This window comes from Typopeltis vanoorti, chromosome 20 (genome assembly GCF_054136105.1).
Source record: "Typopeltis vanoorti isolate ZY-2024b chromosome 20, IOZ_Tvanoo_1.0, whole genome shotgun sequence".
NCBI lineage: Eukaryota > Metazoa > Arthropoda > Arachnida > Uropygi > Thelyphonidae > Typopeltis > Typopeltis vanoorti.
Genome location: NC_143568.1, coordinates 87,721,403 through 87,742,841, shown reverse-complemented (window position 1 = coordinate 87,742,841; position 21,439 = coordinate 87,721,403). Strand labels below are relative to the sequence as shown.

Here is a 21,439-nt window from a genome sequence, read left to right as displayed (position 1 = left end):
GAAAACATGAAGAAATACTGAAAACATCAACTACATTCTGAATAAAGAATCTGTAGAACAGGTGAAATATTTCAGCTATTAAAGCACAATTTTTAGTGAAGAAGGCAAACTAAATATGGACACAAACAGAATTAGCAAAGCACATATGGTAAGAAGTCAAATGAATAAATTTACAAGGAATAAGAGAGAAATTAGTCAAAACAAGAAACTAGCTGTATACAAGACAGTGTTCAAACCAATTTTATCTTATGGATCTGAGAGTAGATTAGGGAAAAAATACACAAACACTTGATCAAACATTGCAGGCTACAGATGTGAATATTCTGAGAAAAATTATGGGAGTGAACATGTGGTATTAATGGCAGTATCATATTATAAATGAGGATATTAGGAAAGAATGTTATTAAAATTCAGGAATGTGTCAGCAGATTTCAGATGGCATGGTCACTTGAACAGAATGAGAGAAGGAAGGTTAAGAAAACAAGTGTTCTTTGCTAGGAGGCAGGAAAATGATCAGAGAAATGGATTGCTACACTAAAAAGTGCTTTAGAAGACAGAAATATAAGATCTGACAATATTGGAGTCTTGCCAGATAACGGATTAATTTGGAGGAAAACTGTTGATAATTATTATCTGACCTTTCATGTAGTACAGTTATAATATAATGTACATCCCTCTGAGGATAAATATCAAGAATTTGGTGATGATGACAAATGGTCAACAATCCAAGCTGAGAATCCTCTGTAATGGCAGGGAAGAATTAGAATGCATTCTTGATGAGGTTATTGATATTAGTAAGAACACAGGATTTAGATCTCAACCCAAGCATGATAAACATTATGGTTCTTGAAAGAAATACAGACAGAAAAGAACCTCAGAAACCAGTATAACTTAATGAAGAAATTAGGAAAGAAGTTAGAAATTTTCATTATCTGGGATCTATTTTTTTCAGTAGCTAAAGGCAGTAAGTTACAAACAAGAAGCAGAAAAATGAATTGGAAATATATTGTTTTCAGCATGCATCACTAGGTAAAGCACAGTCTAGGATGATAACAGTACATGTACATACATATGTTTATGCATTATATACATATGCATTTTGCTGATCATCAGCAAAATGTTTACCACCAAAAGTGGGTCAAACAGGTGAACATTGCTTAGAGTGAGGTCTTAAAGATAGGTTTGAAGGAGTTCCCACTGAAGTTCAACGTATGATGTGGCATTCAGATTTTCACCACGCTTCTGAAAATGGGTCGGCAGTAAACACTGAGAATCCCAAAAGACCATAAACAAAATCCAAAGGCTAAAAAAATATATACATATGTTTTGTAGCTAGTTTCAGCAGGCTAGCTACAAATGACTTAATGAGCATACAACTGTCAAACAGCATGTTGTTGAGCACTTTTAAAATGAGACTGGATTGTTACAGGGCATGAACTTACTTCTGTCAACCTGAATCATAGCATGCTTTAATGCAATGGAAACATCCCACTGCATTGGCAACAAGAATTTCAAGGTTAAGTCACTGGCAGGAAAGCTTAGGAATGTGTCAGCTTATGGTTTTGGGATTCTCAGGGAGTACTGCTGGCCCTTTTTCAGAGGCATTGTGAAAATTTGAATGCCACATCATGCTGTGAACCTCACTGGAAACTCCTTCAAATGAATGGGGATGTTGGTTTAATGCAGCAAAATGTATGGTCTTGAGGTTTGGGACACATCGATGGGAGGAGCTATACTGGAAAAAGTAGGGGAGACAAGAGATCTGGGGTTGATGATTGATAGAAACCTGAAATTTAGGGGACATATTTCAAAGGTGGTGAAGGTAACACAGAGGATTGCTGCAAGAATGAGGACACTGACCTGCAGAGTTAAAAGAGTTATCATTCTGTTGTATAAGACTCTGATCAGACCACACTTAGACTATTGTTCTCAGATTTGGTCCCCAGGATTTGAAGGGGATAAATTAACTGTGGAAAGGGTACAAAGGCAGATAGCAAAGATGGTTTCAGGACTGTACAACGTTAGTTATGAGGATCGACTGAGGAAATGTGGACTGCAGTTTGGTGGATAGAAGAAGGAGAGGTGATATGATTGAGACTTTTAAACTGTTGAGAAGTGGTTACAGGGTTGACACTGGGGAGTTCTTTCGCTTGGTTGAACAGCGGGAAGGAGTGATGACAAGAGGCCATCCTTGGAAGTTACGAAAGGAAACTGTGAGCAAGAGGGTGAGGAGTGGTTTCTTTGCATGGAGGGTGGTTGAACCATGGAATGCATTCCCTGATAGAGTGGTGAGAGTGAGAACGGTCAATGAGTTTAAGGAGTGGTATGATAGACTGTGTTTCCTAGGAGGGACCTCCCACGATGAGTCTTGATAGACTTTGTGTTTCTTAGGAAGGACCTCCTGCGATGAGTCTTTTGACTTCATGGAGGCATGAATAATAATAATAATAATAATAATAATTTTTTTTTTTTTAGAATATAATTTATAATTTATTGATTACTAAAATATTTATACATACAATAAACATCTTGTGTGACATTGCACCTTATAATTGTACAGAGTTCAGCACTAAGTGCTGCATTTTCTACATTGGATTTCAATTAAAATTTTAATAATACTTTTTTGTCTTTATATTATGTATTTACAGCCCATTCTTCTAATATTAACAATGAAGATTATACAGAATTTTTTGTATATATATTTTTTTTTTCAAAGTTTGAGAAAGAGTGATTATACAAACAAATTTCTGCATTTGTTTATAAGGATTACTTGTAGATGTAATAATAATAGGAGTTTTGTATATCCAAAGTGCAAAAATGAACTTGTAACAATAGGTTTTTAATCACTATAATACGATTATGTAGATATCAATAATTTTTATGTATTTTAGGGAGGAATAATTATAATTATTTATTATTATTATTATTATTAAGAAATATCTCCAGCGAATCAAGGACTCATTGAGAAGGGCCACACATCACTCACACCAGCTGCCATACTCATTCACTAAATGCACTCACCACTTCAACAGGCAAGCTAGATTTGTGTCTCATTACTCTGTCATTGAAAAACTAGCAATGAACAAACCTTTCTTAAACAAACACAAACTCAACTTCCATGGATCGCTTTAGTCCACCTTCCATATAATGAAAAATCCAACCGGTATCTCATAATTCCCTTTCAGGGGTTTATGGGTTTCTATCCTATCATCCCCCTTCTCCTACTTACCAGGTCTCCAATCCATATATTATTCATCTGTATACCTAATCTACATTAGGAGAGTATCTCTCACTCACTTTATACAGTTTGTTAAAAATAAAATCAACAAACCTAAGGAAGACTTTGTACAAGACAAATATACTTGCCCCCCTGAACAAGTGGTATTTGAGCCATCTTTTAATCTCTTGCTAACACTGGAAATAACTCCTATACCTCTCTCTCTCTCTCTCTCTCTCTCTCTTTTTCTTTCATTATGATGGTAGATCTTTTGGCATCAGTCTTTAACTCAAATTTGAGTCTCAAACTCAAACTCAACAAATATTATTTGTTGTCTAAATATCAACAAACAGTAGTTGATATTTAGACAAAGCCAAATATCAACTACTATTCCACAAATCATCCTTAGCAGGTTTTGGCTTTCTCTGATTTTTTTGTTAGAAGGTCATCAGAAAAATACTCAGACAACTTTAATTCTAACAAGTCCTCTGGCACTGATGGTATCCATCCAGCTGCTTCAGAACCAACTCTCATTCTGTATTACCATGATAGGCTGTCCCACTCATATGACATCCTTCCATCTGATGCAAGGCAGCAAGCTTTTTATTCAGCCTGTTACAAAAAAGAGAGATAAAAGTCAGCCATCAGCTTATCATCCTATTGCTCTCACCTCATTACTCTCATCACTAACTAGAGATCCATCACTTAATTAGTGATTACCAATATGGATTCCACCGATGTCATTGTACAGCTGCCCTCCCAGTTAACATTATCAACTTTTGGATATAGGCTATGGAAATATTTAGAGAATCTGATGGGGATTACTCTTGATAATTCCAAGGCATAAGTCTGGTATAATAGCCTGCTTAACAAATCAACATCTGATGGTTTTCATCCTATCTTTTGTGACTAGATAAAGAGAAGGATGAAACCAGCTTCCTCTCTGGTTGGTCATCATAAATCATGGTAGATGGTTTTATATCAATGCAAGAGTACGCTGAGACTCTGTTCTTTCACCTACATTCTTTCTCCTTTGCATCAACGATCTTCTTTCTCTCATACTGACACTCAACTCTATTGACAGTTTTACTGGTGACAGTACAAGCTTTAGAATATTCCACAATAATTCTTAAACACCATTATTTTAGCCATTCTCAAGTAAGGTGAAGATGATGTAATAAATTTTAATGCTATGAAAGCACAAGCCTGCCTGATTTTCAGGAAGTAAGACCATGCCTCACTTTTCATTCACTTTGTGATATCATTCTGCTAACCAACAAGGGTTAGTTTCTCTTCTTGGAATAAACACACCACAGCTACAGTCTCTTCACAGACTCCAAGAAGTATGGTATTTTTTTCATCCTAAACTTTATTTTTCTTCTGCTCTACTCCTATCACATAATAAATTCCAACCAAGTCTAACCTTAGAATAATTGTAAATCTAGAGTGCACATAAAAAATTTCCCTCAGAATGTTTGACTATATCCAGAAAAGAGCTATTTGCTTAATAGAACTTGCCACAACCATTCATTCACTTCCCTCAAAAAAAAGTAGCTGCTTTCAACATCCATATACTGTTTGACTCCAAACCCAATGAATCAATATCTCATCTTCTTCCTCCACTCCATATACCTCTGTCCTTTGGAACAGAACAATCTTTTCCATACCATTTTCCAAATGACTACAACCTCTAACTCTTCAAAACCAGACTAACACACTAACAGACTCCTTTTATTCTTTCAAATTACTTGCAAACATGCAAGTCTATAGATCTACTCAGATTTTCATAATCACAAATCTTGTAGTTCCACATTTACTGCCCATGACCAAATTAATTACTTCATGGTCACTCTCGCCAACTGAATGGAGATTCAACCTTATTAATAATAATAACATCCTCTGAGAAGGTGCAAAAATCCAAGACTCTTGATACATGTGAACCTTGTTACATATCTGCCCAAGGTAACTCTGCTTCAAAACTTGAGAGCTTATTTTTCTTTAGTCAGATGGTTAGCCAGTCTACATTAAAACAGGGTGTCTAAAAAAGAACTTCATGGTTTTCAATGGAATTTATTTTATGACATTTTGAAGCAGAAATGTATGTGGCATATATTATCAAAGAACAATGTCACAAGTTTGATTACACGTTAATGTAACTCAATGTGTGCAGCATTTACAGTGCTACAGATAACAAAACGGAATTCCACCTCAGACCACATTCGGGTAAGCACATCCATAGGAATCGCATCTTTGGTTTCTGTTATTCTATGGCACAGGTGAGCAAGGGACTGGATTGTTTCTTGATACACAATGTGTTTGACATAATCTATTAACACTCCAAGATTCCTGGCCTCATTAGTTTCTTCTAGCCTAATCCCATCAATATAATATGATGATATCTAATCGTACCAAAGTGAATGACTTTACTTTTACTGACATTGAACTGACACCCATTTTCCCATGCCCACAATTCCAGCCTATTCAAATCATTCTGCAAGTACTGCATATCAGCACCATTCCTGATTACCCTACCTATCTTTGCATCATCAGCAAATAGCTGTATGTCGCTTTTCAAATCCTTCCCAATATCATTAATGTACAGACTGAATAATCTGTACATTAAAGATCCTTGTGGTACACCACTTAAATCTTGCAGACTCGCATCCCCTGTACACCACTTTTTGATATCTATCAGTCAGCCATCCTCTTAACCATGCTATTATTCTATAACCCAAACCCATTTTCTCCAATTTATGCAACAGTCTACCATACTGTATTCGATCAACGACCTTAACAAACTCCAAAAGTATCATGGTGTGTCTATTTCCATTGTCTAGTTCAATGGTAACATTGCTATTGAATGTGAGAAAGTTGCTAAAACATGACCTTCCCTTAGTAAACCCATGTTGTTCATTGCAAAGTAGCTTTTCACTATCAACCCATTTCTGAATGCGAGCCCTAACCAATTTTTCCAAAATCGTCACCACCACTGCTGAGATACTATAAGGGTGTTTCATCAGGGTGAAATCATGAGGAATTTAAGTGTAGAGGACATAGGAGAGGATGGCTTAATTGTGAGTGAGCAGCATGAGATATTTGAGGAAATAAATAAACTTGATGTCAATAAGGCAACAGGATTTGATGATATATCACGATGCATCTTAAGACAATGTTCCAGAGAATTGGCAGTAGCATTGGCATGCCTGTTTAATAAGAGTCTTGCAACAGCAGAGATTTCAAGGAAGCAGAAGCAGGGTAAAAATTCTTGCAGTGGATAAAGGTCTTAATAAAGCTGTATTTTCAAATAATAGGCTAATGTGTATATCTGGAGTCATGATGAAGGTACTGGACAGATTAGTAGAAATGGGTTGATACAGAGGTGTAGCTAGAGGGGGGGGGGGAAGAGGGGGGGGGGTACTTTGAATCTTTTGCAGTTAATTCTAAAATACAGTCTTGAGACCTCAGTTCCAAATATTGTAATACTACTGTGAATTTTGCTCACAATTGTCGTAAGTGTTGCTAGTTGTGAGAGGAGTTTTTCTAAATTAAAACTGATTAAGAATTACCTACATTACTATGAAATAGACTTCGCCAATGTTATCGGCAATTTTCTTAACAAAAAAGCAAGAAAAATATCATTTTAGAATGTTGGAATTAAAGTTTTACTTCAAAAATAAACATAGTGTTTTAATTTATTTCTCTATATGTCGTTTTGACTTTTTGTAGTATTTTTGGTGTGTATTGAGAGGGGCGGCAAACTCAGGGACCACCCCAGGCAGCAAAAGCTCTAGCTACACCACTGAGTTGATAACAGCATTATTAGCTGTGGTTATCAGCATGGGTTAGTTAAAGGGAGATCATGTTTTACAAACTTACTTATGTACTATAATAAGGTGACAAATACCTTGGACAGGGGAGATGCACAGGTATACTTGGATCACGCAAAAGCCATTGACAGACTGCCACAGGACAAGCTGGTAAATAAATTGAAACAGATGGGATTAAACAGATTTTTGAGTTGGATCAGTGACTGGCTGTATGATAGGTATCAGAAAGTTGTATATGGAGGTGCAGTATCCCAAAAGAGGAAGGTCACTAGTGGTGTACCATAAGGATCAGTTTTGGAACCATAGTTGTTCTTGCATGTTAATATATTGGGATGGCTTTATCTAGTGATATGCAGCTGATTGCAGATGATGCAAAACTGGGGAGAGCAATGCAGAGTCAAGCAGATGTTATAGTCTTACAAGAGGAAGAACAGATTGCATGAATGGCAAGTAAACAGAACTGTCAGTTCAATGTTGCAAAGTGCAAGGTTCTGGGTTTTTACAAGCAATGATGGGATGCAAAGTATACACTTGGTGGAGAAACTTTAAAGGAAGTAGAGGAGATGAGAGATCTAGGAGTGATGGTGGACAAGGACCTGATATTCAAGGGCCACAATGCACAAGTTGGGAAGACATCACATCAGATAATGACAATGATGTGGAGGAACCTGACATGCAGAAATAAAGAGGTCTTGATGCCATTGCATAAGGCCTTGTTCAGGCCTCATGTGGATTACTGCTCAACGATTTGGTCACCGGGTTTTCATAGTAATGAGGATATATTGGAAAGGGTTCAGAGAAGATTCACAAAGGTGGTTGGTGGTCTTTGGAATGTTGAGCATGAATACAGACTGAGAGAATGTAAGTTGCAAAGCCTCGTAAATAGGAGGAGGGGGGGGTGACTGAGACATATAAGCTAGTCAGGGATTGTTATCAGGTTGACATGGAAGAGATTTCTCATAGAATGTGACAAGGAGGTAGAACAAGAGGCCATCGCTGGAAACTGTATAAGGAAGGAGTGAGTAGAGTAATGAAGAGACGGTTTTTTTGCATGGAGAGTGGTTGGTGAGTGGAATGCATTGCCTGAGTGGTTGGTGAGTGGAATGCATTGCCTGAGTGGTTGGTGAGTGGAATGCATTGCCTGAGTGTGTTGCGAATGTAGGCACCTCTCATAACATGTCTCTGACTCCATGGTTTTTATATGTTAATAATAATAATATTAATATTGTGACTATTTCTCTCTTGAATCTCCAATTTGGATGGATCCTCCTGTTCTGTCATCAACAGCACTCTATTTCTTTAATAGTTACATAATGAACAGCATTTATTTCAATAAATCATGGAGATAACTACCATGTTATGTAACCAGCAGCAACCATCAAGTTATTAAAAGCTAATAAGGATAATGGCTAAAAATGATTATAACAAATTATTATAAAAAAGATTAGAACACTTTAACCACAACATCTGACATACAGATAGGACTATAATTTGATGCTTGACTTCTATCACCTCCCTTATGAAGGCAAAATCTTGCCCTCCTTCGATTACTTTGGAACTTCAACCCACTTCAAGACTCATATTAAACAAATATATCAAGGCAGATGCTAACTCCCTGGCACATTCCTTCAAAATACGTGGTGTTATAGCCTTATTAACATCAATTTTGCTCAATTCTCCATATATTTCTTGCTCACTTACACTCAGTCTCTCCTCCTCCTCCTCATCAACTGCTCTTAAACTCTCCATGATGTCACATTCACAAGAATGAAAGATCTTCATCAACTGCTCATTAAGTATCTCAACTATAGCCTCCACAGCCGTTGTTCTTATACCATTTTCCGCCAATCAATGTCATCCCTCCATACGATTTTTTTTTTGCTGGCTAAATAGCAAAAGAACCTAGGATTCGTTTTTTGCTTCTTTAGCTAACTGCTGCTCATACTTCACTTTTGCTACTCTTACCAACCAAATCACCCTCCTTGCCTGTTCTTCATAGTCCTCATGAAATTGATTATTACCAATCCTCTTATGCTGCCTCCATAATGCCTTTTTTCTCTGTATCACATTTTTAATCTCTTCATTCATCCATTTCACCAACTATCTTATTTAGCCTTCTGATCCTTAGAATACATGTAGACTTTGCTTCTACTAAAAAGTTCTTGAATATCTCCCAAGCTGCATTGATATCATTTCCAGCTAACTCCTCATTCCATGCTACACCTGTAAGACGTCTCCTAAATTCCACATTATCTCCAGCCTTGTTCAATATATTGAAAAATGAGAATCAAACTGAGAGAAATTTTTGCCACATTTCATAAGTATCCTCAATATGAAATTAATGGAATAAAAGTGCACATGCATACACGCAACAGAAAATTCAGCAAAGTGACATCAGTGAACTGAAAGGGCAACAATGGTCATTTAATGCTATAGGCCAAGTAATGTAATGTAAAAAATAAAATACAATAAAAATAATTATGACAGCAGAGTTAAGGAGCACTATTTCCCATAAAGGTGTTAAACACTGTCTATCAACTAGTTAAGTTATTAGGGCAATATAATGATACCCCACTCTCCTTGTATTCTTTCCATTTGAGAAACAATTTTTCTGTAGAGCACTATATTGTTAAATCCTCCTTTTGTCCCAAATAATAAGAAAGCTCTATCTCAAAAAAGTGTTTACATATATGGATAATCCCTAACAGAGTCAATAACAAAAAAAAAAAATAATAATAAATAAATAAATTAATTTATTTATTAATTAATGAAATTTAGAAATAAAAAAAATAAAGAAAATATTTTTCAAGCATTGTGGACAGAGTACAGAAGCATAAGGCTGTGCATGCATATTGTCATTATATTGAAATTAGTGCCTTTCAGAGTGACATATACACAAAATAGTCTATGCACACTGGTAATTATTATAATGTAAAATATAATATTACCTGCAGATGACTACGAAAAATTTTTAATTTCTCTCCATTATGATACAGAAATTTTGCCTGTTCTGGAATGGATAATCCCATCCTATGTAAACATTCAGCTTCACGCAAGATATGATGAACAGATTTACTGTAATTCACCTTATAGTTCTGACCATTTTCTAATACCAAAACTGGAATCTGCAGCCCTAGATTTAAACAAGAAATAAATAATGCATTTCAGAGTTAAGAGAGTGATTAAGATGTTTTGTGAAGTTTTATAAAGATATATCATTCATGTTTGTTAACTATTGTTATGAAAAAAGGAATTTTGTAACAATAGTCTGATACCTGAAATGGTGACTATATGGAAGAGATATAGAAAGACTTACAAGGGGTCTTCTATTTGATTATTAGAGATAGTGTTTTGATGAGAATTTGATTATTAGAGATAGCGTTAATGAGAGAATAAATTTCTTTTCTGGGAGGTAGAATGGACACAGCAATTGAGCATTGAATATGAGGAGCAAACCTGCAAAAGAACTAGTAGCAGTAGTAGAAATGAATGGCTATGTTGGTACCATGGAGAAAATAAGACTGGATATCAACAGGCTGCTGAAAAGAATAACAGATAATAGCGTAATATGAAAGGCAGTCAATCTGATGCCCATGTACAACAGCAGTGAGCTAAGGTAGAGAACAAAGATCATGAATAGTAAGTTGGAGGAAATGTGTGAAGAGAAAGGAGTGCAATTAGTGAATGAGTACCATGAATTTCAGGAATAAACAGAATTGTATAAGGAGCCTCTTGAGCAAGCAGCCCCTCTAGATTGACTGCATCTAAAAAGGCTGCTGCTCGAAAGGTGAGTAATAAGAACAGATAATGAATCTGTGCAAGTAAGAAGCAATGTGGAAGACCAAATAGAAAAATGGGGAGGGGATCATGGTGGAGAGAGGGGGGCATACTATGAGAATAGTCAGTGCTCAAATAGTAAGTGAATGTGAATGTGTGAGTAGGCAATAAAGGAAGGGAATAGTCTAGGATATGGAAGAGGAAGCATTTGGGTAATGAGAGAGGGCAATAAGGAGTTGAAGAAGGCATGGAGAAGCCAAATTCAAAAGTGGTACCAGTGAAATTGGTTATAGTTCCAGAAATGAGCTCATGATTGACAAAAGTATAAGAAATAAGGGGAACAAAATTATTGCTTTGTTTTAGTCTTTAAAAATTGTTGGAAACCAAAATATAGAATGATGGTACAACATGACAAAATTTCATGCCGGCTGGGGCGTCGCCCGGTTAAACAAGGCCCCCATTGTTTTCGCCAGGGAACCAGGGCGAACAGCGAAAAGTCAGCTACTGGATCAAATCTGAAAATAAACCCCAACTCAACATCACCAGAGTTAAAGATCGGTACTATCAACATAAGAAGCCTGAATGGCAAAGAAATGGAGCTAGTTGAGGAATTAGATAAGTACCAGATCGACATAATAGGGGTGACTGAAACAAAAAAGACCAAAACTGGTGAGATCTTTCTGAGCAATAAATACAAAATGTTATATTCAGGCAATGACAATCAAGGAAAAGAAGGAGTAGCCATAGTATTCAACACAAAATACGAGGCTAATCTTCTTGAATGGCAGTCAGTCTCAAGTAGAGTAATGTGGGCAAATATGAGAATGGGGAACTGGACAATGAGACTTATTTGTGCCTATGGTCCCACAGAAGGTTCTACTAAGGTAGAAGTGGAGGAATTTTTTGAGGCTTTAGAAAAAGCAACTGACACAATGAAAAATGAAAAGTTGGGGATCTAAATAGCGGAGTAGGAAATGATTGTGAGACATATAAAAATATTTTGGGAAAATTTGGAGAAAAGAGCAAAGCTAATAATAATGGTAAATATCTGTTGGATTTCTGCTCAGGACATAGACTGGTTATTACTAACACCATGTTCCAACATAAAAATATGCACAAATTCACATGGAGAGAAGAGGCTAGGAATAAGAAAAGTCTCATTGACTATGTTATTGTTGATAGTGATGTTTTCTCCCTGGTGCAGGACACCAGAGTGTACAGATGATTTGAAATTGGAAGTGATCACTATTTAGTCTTGAGCAGGATAAAAGTGAATTTCATATTGAAAAGAATAACATGTAAGAAAGTTTTAAAGCGAATAAAAGTTGAGCAGCTCTCAGATGTGAGATGTAGACTAAAATACACAAAGATTATTTGAAGGAAAAATGAAAGAGTTTGAGAACAGGAATCAAACCTTGGAGATTCAGTGGCAAACTCTGAAGAAAACATTGATTGATTCTGCCAGAGAGGCATGTGGTGAGGTTGTTTGTAAGGATAAAAAAATCAGAACTACCTGGTGGACATAGGAGGTTAAAGAGGCAGTGAAGGAAAAGAAGAAAGCATACCAAAAGTTCCTGTCAAATAAGTCAGCTTGTGCTCTTAGAGAATATAAAGACAAATATCAAGAATGTTAAACACTGTGTAAAACTAGCTAAACAAAAGTAATGGGAGGACTTTGGCAAGAATATAGAAAATAAATATCAAGAAGGTGGCAAAATATTCTGGAGGTTGTTGAAGAAGCTTAAGAATGGAGGAAAGAGTGCTATAAAAGGAATTAGAGATGATAAAGGTGACATGAAAACGGGAGAAAAAGATATCCTTGAAGTATGGAGTAATTACTTTGAAAAACTGCTGAATGAAACAAGCAGTGATGACAGCACAGTGATAAAAAACACTGACCAGGCATGCAGTCAGGAATACATATCCATACTTGAAGTAGAAAAAGCCATTAAAGGCTTGAAATGTGGAAAGGCAGCAGGAGTAGATGATATTCAACCAGAAATGCTGAAGTATGGTGGTATAAGAGTCTTACAGTGGCTGCACTGCATGGTTCCGAAAGCCTGGACAGAGAGACGAATTCCCGATGATTGGAGCAGAGCTCTCATAGTACCCATATATAAAAAGGGAAATAAAACTGCATGTGAGAATTACAGAGGTATTTCCCTACTGAGTGTTCCTGGCAAGATCTATGCAAGTATACTTGAGAAACGGTTGAGAAGAATTGTGGAAGAAAGCTTGGTGAAGAACAAGCTGGATTCAGGCCAAATAGAGGCTGTCAGGATCAGATCTTCGCTTTACGACAAATAGTCGAGAAAGCATGGGAATATAACAAAGATCTGTATTTAAGTTTTGTCGATCTGGAAAAGGCATATGACAAGGTGCCAAGAGAGAAGCTATTCAATACGCTGCAGTTATATGGTGTCAATGGGGCATTATATCAGGCAATACTTAGTCTTTATTTGAGTTGTAAGTCAGCAGTTAGAATTGAAGGAAGTACAGGAAGATGGTTTAATGTTAAATCTGGTGTTAGACAAGGATGTACATTATCTCCCCTGTTATTCATTATCTATATGGATCACATTATGAAGGAAAGTGGTATTAAACATGATATCAAAATTGGAGATGTTAATGTCAGCTCTTTGCTTTATGCAGATGATGTTATACTTCTAAATAAATCCGCTGCAAGTCTGCAAGATTCTCTGACTAAATTGAATAGCTGTTGTAATAGATATGGTATGAAGGTCAGCAATAAAAAGACAAAGACAATGAAAATAGGCAGAATCATTGAAAATGTCAACTGTGTTGTGAATGGAGAACCTGGGGAACAAGTAAAACATTTCAGCTATTTAGGCACGATTTTTACTGAAGATGGTAAATTAAATATAGAAATAGACAACAGAATCAGCAAAGCTGGTATGGTGGGAAGTCAATAAATTGAATAAATTCATATGGAATAAGAGAGAAATTAGTCGGAACACTAAATTAGCTGTATACAAGACAGTGTTCAAACCAGTTTTAACTTATGGATCTGAGAGCTGGGTCAGAAGTAAAACACTTGACCAAAGACTAGAGACTTCAGATATGAGAGTCCTGAGAAAGATTATAGGCGTGAACAGATGGCATCAATGGCAGTATCATATTAAAAACGAGGATATTAGGAAAGAACTTGACATTGTCAGCATCCAGGAATGCGTTAGCAGAGCTAATCGCAGGTGGTATGGTCACTTAAACAGAATGGGCAAGGAAAGATTAGCAAAACAAGTGTTCTCTGCTAGGTTGGCAGGAAAACGACCGAGAGGAAGACCAAGATATAGGTGGATTGATATGGTACAAAGTGCTTTAGACGATAGAAATATAAGATCTGATAATATTGGAGTGTTGACAAGTAACAGACTGATTTGGAGGAAAATTGTAGATAGGAATGTAGTACTATCAATTCCTGTACACCCCTTGAGGGTACATGGCAGGAATTTGATGATGATGATGATGAAATTGTTGGAATAATATGCTGGCCAGGTTGGCTGGGTGGTTAGCGTATCTGCTCTCCAGACTGCGGATTTGAATCCCACCATGGGCATAAATGTTTGTGATTGTATGTGGAAATACTGATGGTGGCAGTGGTGGTCGGTGGTAGATGGCATTGGTTGGTGGATTGAGTCATTGAGAAAGAGTTGTGGAGTAGGTGTCCTCCCTCAAGGTGTCAAGTAATAATAATAATAATAATAATAATAATAATAATGAGACATGTTCAGATGAGGATGACAGGCTAACAGGAATAGAAATGAAAGGGCAAGAGTATGATGTTTTTTGTAAAATTAGAAAAGATAAAAAGGAAAGTGAAGTGCTGTTGATGATAACAAAGATGCATAGTGGCAGTCAACACATGAGAGGTTGGTTAATTAAGCTATAGTATGTTAGTACCGTGTATGGGTAGTTGTTGGTTGGGAAAGGAGAAACTTGTTTACATTTGATATAAAAACTTGTATATTGTATTCCTTGGGAAATACATCAGAGGGAAGACGGTTCTGCAATACAGCAGAAACAGGGATGAAGGAAGAAGAAAAGAAACTCATTCTGTGGGATTCAAGGTGTACTGTGAAGGGAGATGTTGGGCAGCAGCTGCATGTGTTCCAATACTGAGTGTCAGAATTATCGATGCTATTTCAGATGAACATTTGCCATGGAAATATTTACATAATGCACATATTGCAGAAACCAAACATCTATGTAAAAGTGGGAGGAGTAAATTGGATGGGGCTTTTAGGGGCCCCACTCAAAATGTGAGAGCAGTATTCAATAGATGGGTGGATCTGTGATTTGTATAAGGTTAACAGTGAAGTAATGTGAAGTCAAGTCTTGAGCAAAAGAGAAATTCTACTTTTTTAGAAGATGAGGATGAAATGATCGTGATGTGTTTATGCCAGGAGAGGCTTAATATCAGGGCAATTCCAAGAAGAGATCTCATCAAGAAATCTCATCTTGTCTGGAAATGTGTTGTCAAAAATAATATTGGGAGAAATTCATTTTTTGTGAGAAATAAGACAGAACTGGGTTTTTCCAGCATTGAAATTGATGAGGTTATCTGAATCCCATTGGATGATGGCTTGAAGATTGGAACTGAGGGCAGTGGGGATTGATGTTCTGTAAGTTGAGGTGAGTATCAAATGAAAGGGAGGAGTTCAATGTGGTATCATCTGCAAAACTGTGTATGGGATTGAAAGTCAACTAAAGTTGGTCATTGATACATAGAAAAAAGAAGGTTGGTAAGAGAACAGAACCTTGTGGAACCCTGGCATGAGTTGAATGATGAGAGTATAAGGAATCATCCACCATCACACATAGGGTGCATCCAGGCAGAAAGCAACCAACTGCAGAAGTCATGAGACAGACCAAACGATGGGAGTTTGCTTAGTGAGCCTTTATGACAGACCTGGTCAAAAGCTCTGGAGATATTAAGTGCATTGAGATTGTTGCACTTAATGGTTCGCTCCATTAATTTAGATAGGACTGGGTGAGTGAGATAGGGCAGCAATTTAACAGCAACAATTTGTTGTCCTTCTTAGGAATGGGTTGAATATAGGCCAATTTCATGTTACGGGATAGATACCAGTAAGAGAGATATACAGGTGACATAGGAGTCAGTTCTGGTGCACAAATCTTCAAGACAATTTGAGGCATGCCAACAGGGCCAGTAGACTATTTTGTGTCTAATGTGAACAAGATTTTTCTGATCACTTTTTGGCAAAAAGATATAGGGGCATAAAAGGAAGCAGTAAATGCCCTACAACCATTCATCTGGAATGGTTGGGGGGGGGGGGGCATTTACTATTGTCAGTTATACGTGCATTGATTGGCTTTTTCTGTGGATGATGATCCAATAGAGCCATCTGGGTATGATAGGGTAGGGAATAGTGCTGGGCAAAATTTACATCCAATTGATTTGGTAAGAGTAAGGTTTTAAGGCAGTAAGGAGATAGAGGTGAATAGAATGAATAATATAATAACATATTATATTATTATATATAAATTAGTTACATTATTATATAATTAAATAGAATGGTATAAGCAAATATTAACCAACCAAATGGGAAAAGGATGATAATTATGGGTGATTTTAAATACAGGAAAACCTTGCTTAATGTGAATTCGATATGTGCGATAATCAGTTAGCGTGAATGAGTGAAATGATACCATTTCCCACTTTCAGCAAGTGATTAATCAGTTAACGCAATTTTTTACATTATGCAAAATTTTACGTTACACGAAATTTTTCATCGCCAATCTGCAGCCAGCGGAAAAGCTAGAAGTCATTAAGAGACATGAAAGTAGTGCTAGTAATATAATGATTATGCGAGACCTAGGATACAGAGAATCTACAGTTTGGACTATATTAAATAGGAGCAAAGAATACAAAGAACAAGGAAAAGTTGCTGCTGCTTCTTTAAGAGAGCAGATCACCTGAAATAAAAGTCATTTAATGGGAGCATCTTCTATCACTCTGGATTGAGGATTATAATAAAAAAAAAGAATACCTCTTAGTACAGAGAATATTCAGACAAAAGCTCTCTATGTTTTTAGGTCATTTGAAAGAGACCAAATATCAAGATGAATGTGAAAGCATTACTGCGAGTTTAGGATGGTTTGACCATTTTAAAAATACAACTGGACTGCATAACATAAGAATAACTGGGGAATCTGCTAGTGCTGATAAAGATTCTGCAGCCAAGTTTCCTGAAGAATTACAAAGGATAATTCAGGAGGGTGATTATGATGATCATCAAATATTAAATATTCAAAATCGATAAAATTGGTCTCTTTTGGAAGCATATACCAACAAAAATTTTCCTAGCTAAAATTGATGTATCTCAACAAGGATACAAAGTATCTAAAGTTCGTCTTATGCTTTTATTAAGATACAATGCAAAAGGCAACTTTAAACTTAAGCCAATGCTAGTTTATTGTGTGCAAAATCCAAGATCTAACATTATTCAAGAAATCAGAATGATGGAAAAGAACTTGGAATTAATGAACTGGATAATGAAGATGTGAGAAACTTGCTCGATTCCCATTTAGAACAGTTAAGCGAGAATGATCTACTTCAAGTAGAACAACAGTGTGCATATGAAGAAAAAGAAAATAAGGAGTGAGAACAACAAGAGAATATTACTACTAAGATGCTACCCGCAAAAGAACTTGAGTTAGTTTTCAATCAGATTGAGTATTTTAAGGAAATTTTGTTTGACGCAGAGTCTTATATGGAACGAAGCTTCGAAGTCTGCCAAATTCTTGATAAAGCTATTGCAAATTACATGGCAAGATGAAAAAGTCGAGCACAACTTTTTCATCTTGCTCAATGAAATGTCTAGACAATAAATAAAAGTTTAAGCAACTGATTTTCAAAAACTATCTAGTAGATGCAATGTCTAAATGTATTCCAAAGGTGAGAAGGTTAAATAAGGTAGGTGTGAAATGGGTGAATAAACAGATTAAGAATGTGATACAGAGAAAAAAGGTGTTATGGAGGCAGCATAACAGAAGTGGAAATAACTAAGATCAGGTACAAAGATCAGGCAAGGCAGGTGACTTGGTTGGTGAGAGTAGCTAAAGAGAGGTATGAACAACAATTAGCTAATGAAGCCAAAAAGAATCCTAAGAAGTTCTTTCGATATGTGGCCAGCAAAAGAAAGAATGATTATGGAAGCATGACATTGATTGATTGGAGAAAATGGTATAAAGACAGTTGTTGCAGAAGGTGTGGTGGAGATATTTAATGAGCAGTTCATAAAGGTCTTTCAATCTTGTGAATGTGACTTCACAGAGAGACTGAGAGCAGTTGATGATGGGGAAGAGAGACTGACTGTAAGTGAGCAAGAGGTGTATAGGGAGTTGGGCAAACTAGCTGTAAATAAGGCTGTGGGACTTGATAATATATCACCACATATTCTGAAAAAATTTGCCAAGGAGTTGACACTGGCCTTGACATATTTTTTTAATACGAGTTTTGAACTCGATCAAGTTCCTAAGGAGTGGAAGGAGGGCAAGATTGTGCCACTTCTTAAAGGAGTTGATAGAAACTCAAGCATCAAACTATAGGCCTATCTGTGTGTCAGGTGTTGTAGTAAGTTGTTGTAGAAGCTTGTGAGAACTAAGATCCAGAATTGGGTTGCCAACAACGGTATTATCTTTGATGGACAGCATGGATTTGCTAAAGGGAGGTGACTGTTTCTAGGCAGAGGACAAGGATACACAATAATATACTTAGATTTTGCAAAGGCTTTTGAGAGATTACAGCATGATAAGTTGACTGGAGTGGATGTGGTTGGTTATTAGATTGGAAACTGGCTATCTGATATGTATCAACAAGTTGTGTATGGCAGAGCGATATCCAGGAAAAGGAAAGTTACTAGTGGTGTGCCTCAGAGAGTATGCTTTAGGGCCATCACTGTTTAACTCGTATATTAATGCCATTGGTGAAGATTTGGATAGAGATATTCAGTTGTTTGCAGAAGATGCAAAGTTGGGACGAACCATTAAGGGTACAGGGGATGTTGTGGCCATATGAGAAGACGATAAATTGAGTGATTGGGCACGGGAATGGGGATGTGAGTTCAATGTTGCAAAATGAAAGGTTTAAAATTTGGAAAACAAAGATGGGATGCAGAATTTATGCTTGGTGAGAATATATTGTTGGAAGTAGAGGAAATAAGAGATCTGGGGGTGATAGTGGATAAGGATCTAAAATTTTGGGGACACATAGCCAAAATTGTGAAGACAACACAAAGGTGTCTGGGAATGATGTGCAGGACACTGACTTGAAGAAGTAAGGAGATTCTTGTTCCATTGTACAATGCTTTGATTAGGCAACACATGGACTATTGTGCCCAGATTTGGTCACCTGGTTTTCAGAAGGATGAAGAGATGTTGGAGAGAATCAAGAGGTGACTGACTAAGGTAGTTTCTAACCTCTGGAATGCCCAATATTAGGAAAGATTGAGAAGATGTAACTTGCAGAATCTGGTGGACAGGAGGAGGAGGAGGGAAGATATGATAGAGACCTACACGTTATTAAGGGGTGTTATAGGATCAATGCTGGAGAAGTTCTACAGAAAATAGTGGAAGATCAGGGGTTGGACCAGAAGTCATTCCTGGAAGCTGTATAAGGAGGATGACAGTAGGAGAGTGAGAAGTAGGCTTTTTTCATGCAGAGTTGTGAATGATTGGAATGCCTTGCCTGAGAGTGGAGAATTTGTGCGTGTAGGATTGAGCTAACTGATGGATGAATTATAATTATTTCTATTGTTTATTGCATTCACTCAATGTTATTTCACTTAGCGCGCATTAATTATTGGATTAATTAATTGTGTTAAGTGAGGTTTTCCTGTATAGGAAAATAGACATTGCATGACAAAAAGCACAAAAATGTATGAAATGCACTCCTCGAGTTTTGGGGAGACAACTATCTTAGAGAGTATTTAACAGAGCAGCACATGAGGTTCAATATTCTAGGATTTGATCATCTCATCAGAAAATGACTTTATAAATTTGTTATTAAATTCCATTCACGAAGCTGACTGCAACACAAAGGGTCCACAGGTCAATGCCACAGAACCCTAAGACAATAATGTAATATGGCACACTATACTGCCATTAAATAAGTATACCCTTGAGGAGGTTCCTGAAAATAAATGATAGTGACTGGACACCAAGTAAGGTGCAACTGCACAGGCCTCTATTTTGAGATGGATACCAGGTGGTGCCTGTCAATAAGTTACGTTAAACTTGTGCTCCCGCATTTCATTGTAATTACAAGTGTTTTTTTTTTTGTGCAAAATAAATAGTAAATGAAAAACTAAAAGAGGTACTAAGGAGCCAATTATTTCAACACAACTTGTAAGTACCCTTAGTCCATTGAAAGCAATATGCTTACTGTGCGAAGTGAAGATGGTATCAACAAAGGTTCACAACGGAAGATTACCTCCAGTCCCGTCAGCGTAGCGTCGCCGATCGCCAACAAACCAAATGACATCACAAAGTGCCGCAGCTGTGAAACCGAAGGTAAAGAAAGAAAAAAAGGTGTAATGAGTGATTTCTGTTGAAACTGACTGCACACTTCCTGTGCGAAAATAGATGAATCGGCGATAAAGCTTTTTACCGATCTCAAACAGCCCTACTTCTGTACAATGTGCTTCCCTTCCATAAAACAGCTACTAAACCTAGGCAAGAGAGTTGACAACCTCGAACAACAGCTTAATAGTATAATAGATACTTTCTCCTCCAAAATCAGAAAGTTGGAAACTAAGCTTGAGATACTTGATGACCAGCGCCCGGTCGCAAGTGCACCTGTACCGCTAATGAACTTCGTGAACTAATCGCATCTACGGCACACGAGTTGCTCAAGGCCAAAAATAGGAGACTCAATGCTGTTATCTTGAACTTTCTGATAGAAATGATGAATCCTTAAAATGTCGGCAAACTAGCAGGAGAATGCAATTTTGATCCCCAAAATATCATTAAATGCCATTGTTTCAGACCAATAAACAAAGAAAGGATGGAATGAACTTTCCACGTCTCATGAAAGTGACCTACAACACATCAACAAACACATCCAAATTTATAACGGCGATAAACAACAAGCTAAAGGACATTTGCTTCCAGTCGCGCATATGTGCCAGACCTGATCTAACCTTTGCCCAGCGAGAACAAAGATGCCAACTCTGAAGAAAAGAAGAAAAATGCCAAAATGGAGACAACAGTTGGATGATAGACTACAAACAAACCAAACTAGTGCAAAAACCAAGTGACACCACTAGTAGCCACCAAGGAGACCAGTATGCAGCCACTGCATAGGAAACATGCAAGACCCTTGCGGTCAAAGCCATGTCCCATAGACCCTTGCATATTCACTACACCAACATCCGTGGTCTCAACTTCAACCTTAATAGCATTCACTATCACCTACAGTTAACCAAACCACACCTACTCTTCTTAACAGAAACTAAAATTTCACCTTCCCCCGGCACCATCCATCTCAACCATCCAAACTATTTACTATTTAACTCCTTTCGACCCTAGGGTGGTGTGTGCACATATATTCACTCTGACATACCCTGCCAGAGAA

At 37.0% G+C, this 21,439-nt stretch overlaps 1 protein-coding gene across 1 annotated transcript in view; it reads right to left on the bottom strand.

Annotated features, from left to right (window-relative positions):
* The window catches only part of LOC150095635 (dynein axonemal heavy chain 8-like), a 2,108,518-nt gene that overhangs the window by 1,845,509 nt on the left and 241,570 nt on the right, over window positions 1-21,439 (bottom strand). The window contains exon 12 of the mRNA XM_090409931.1: window positions 9,993-10,177. Within this exon, the coding sequence (XP_090266057.1) occupies window positions 9,993-10,177 (185 nt within the window). The remainder of the gene's footprint in view (window positions 1-9,992; window positions 10,178-21,439) is intronic.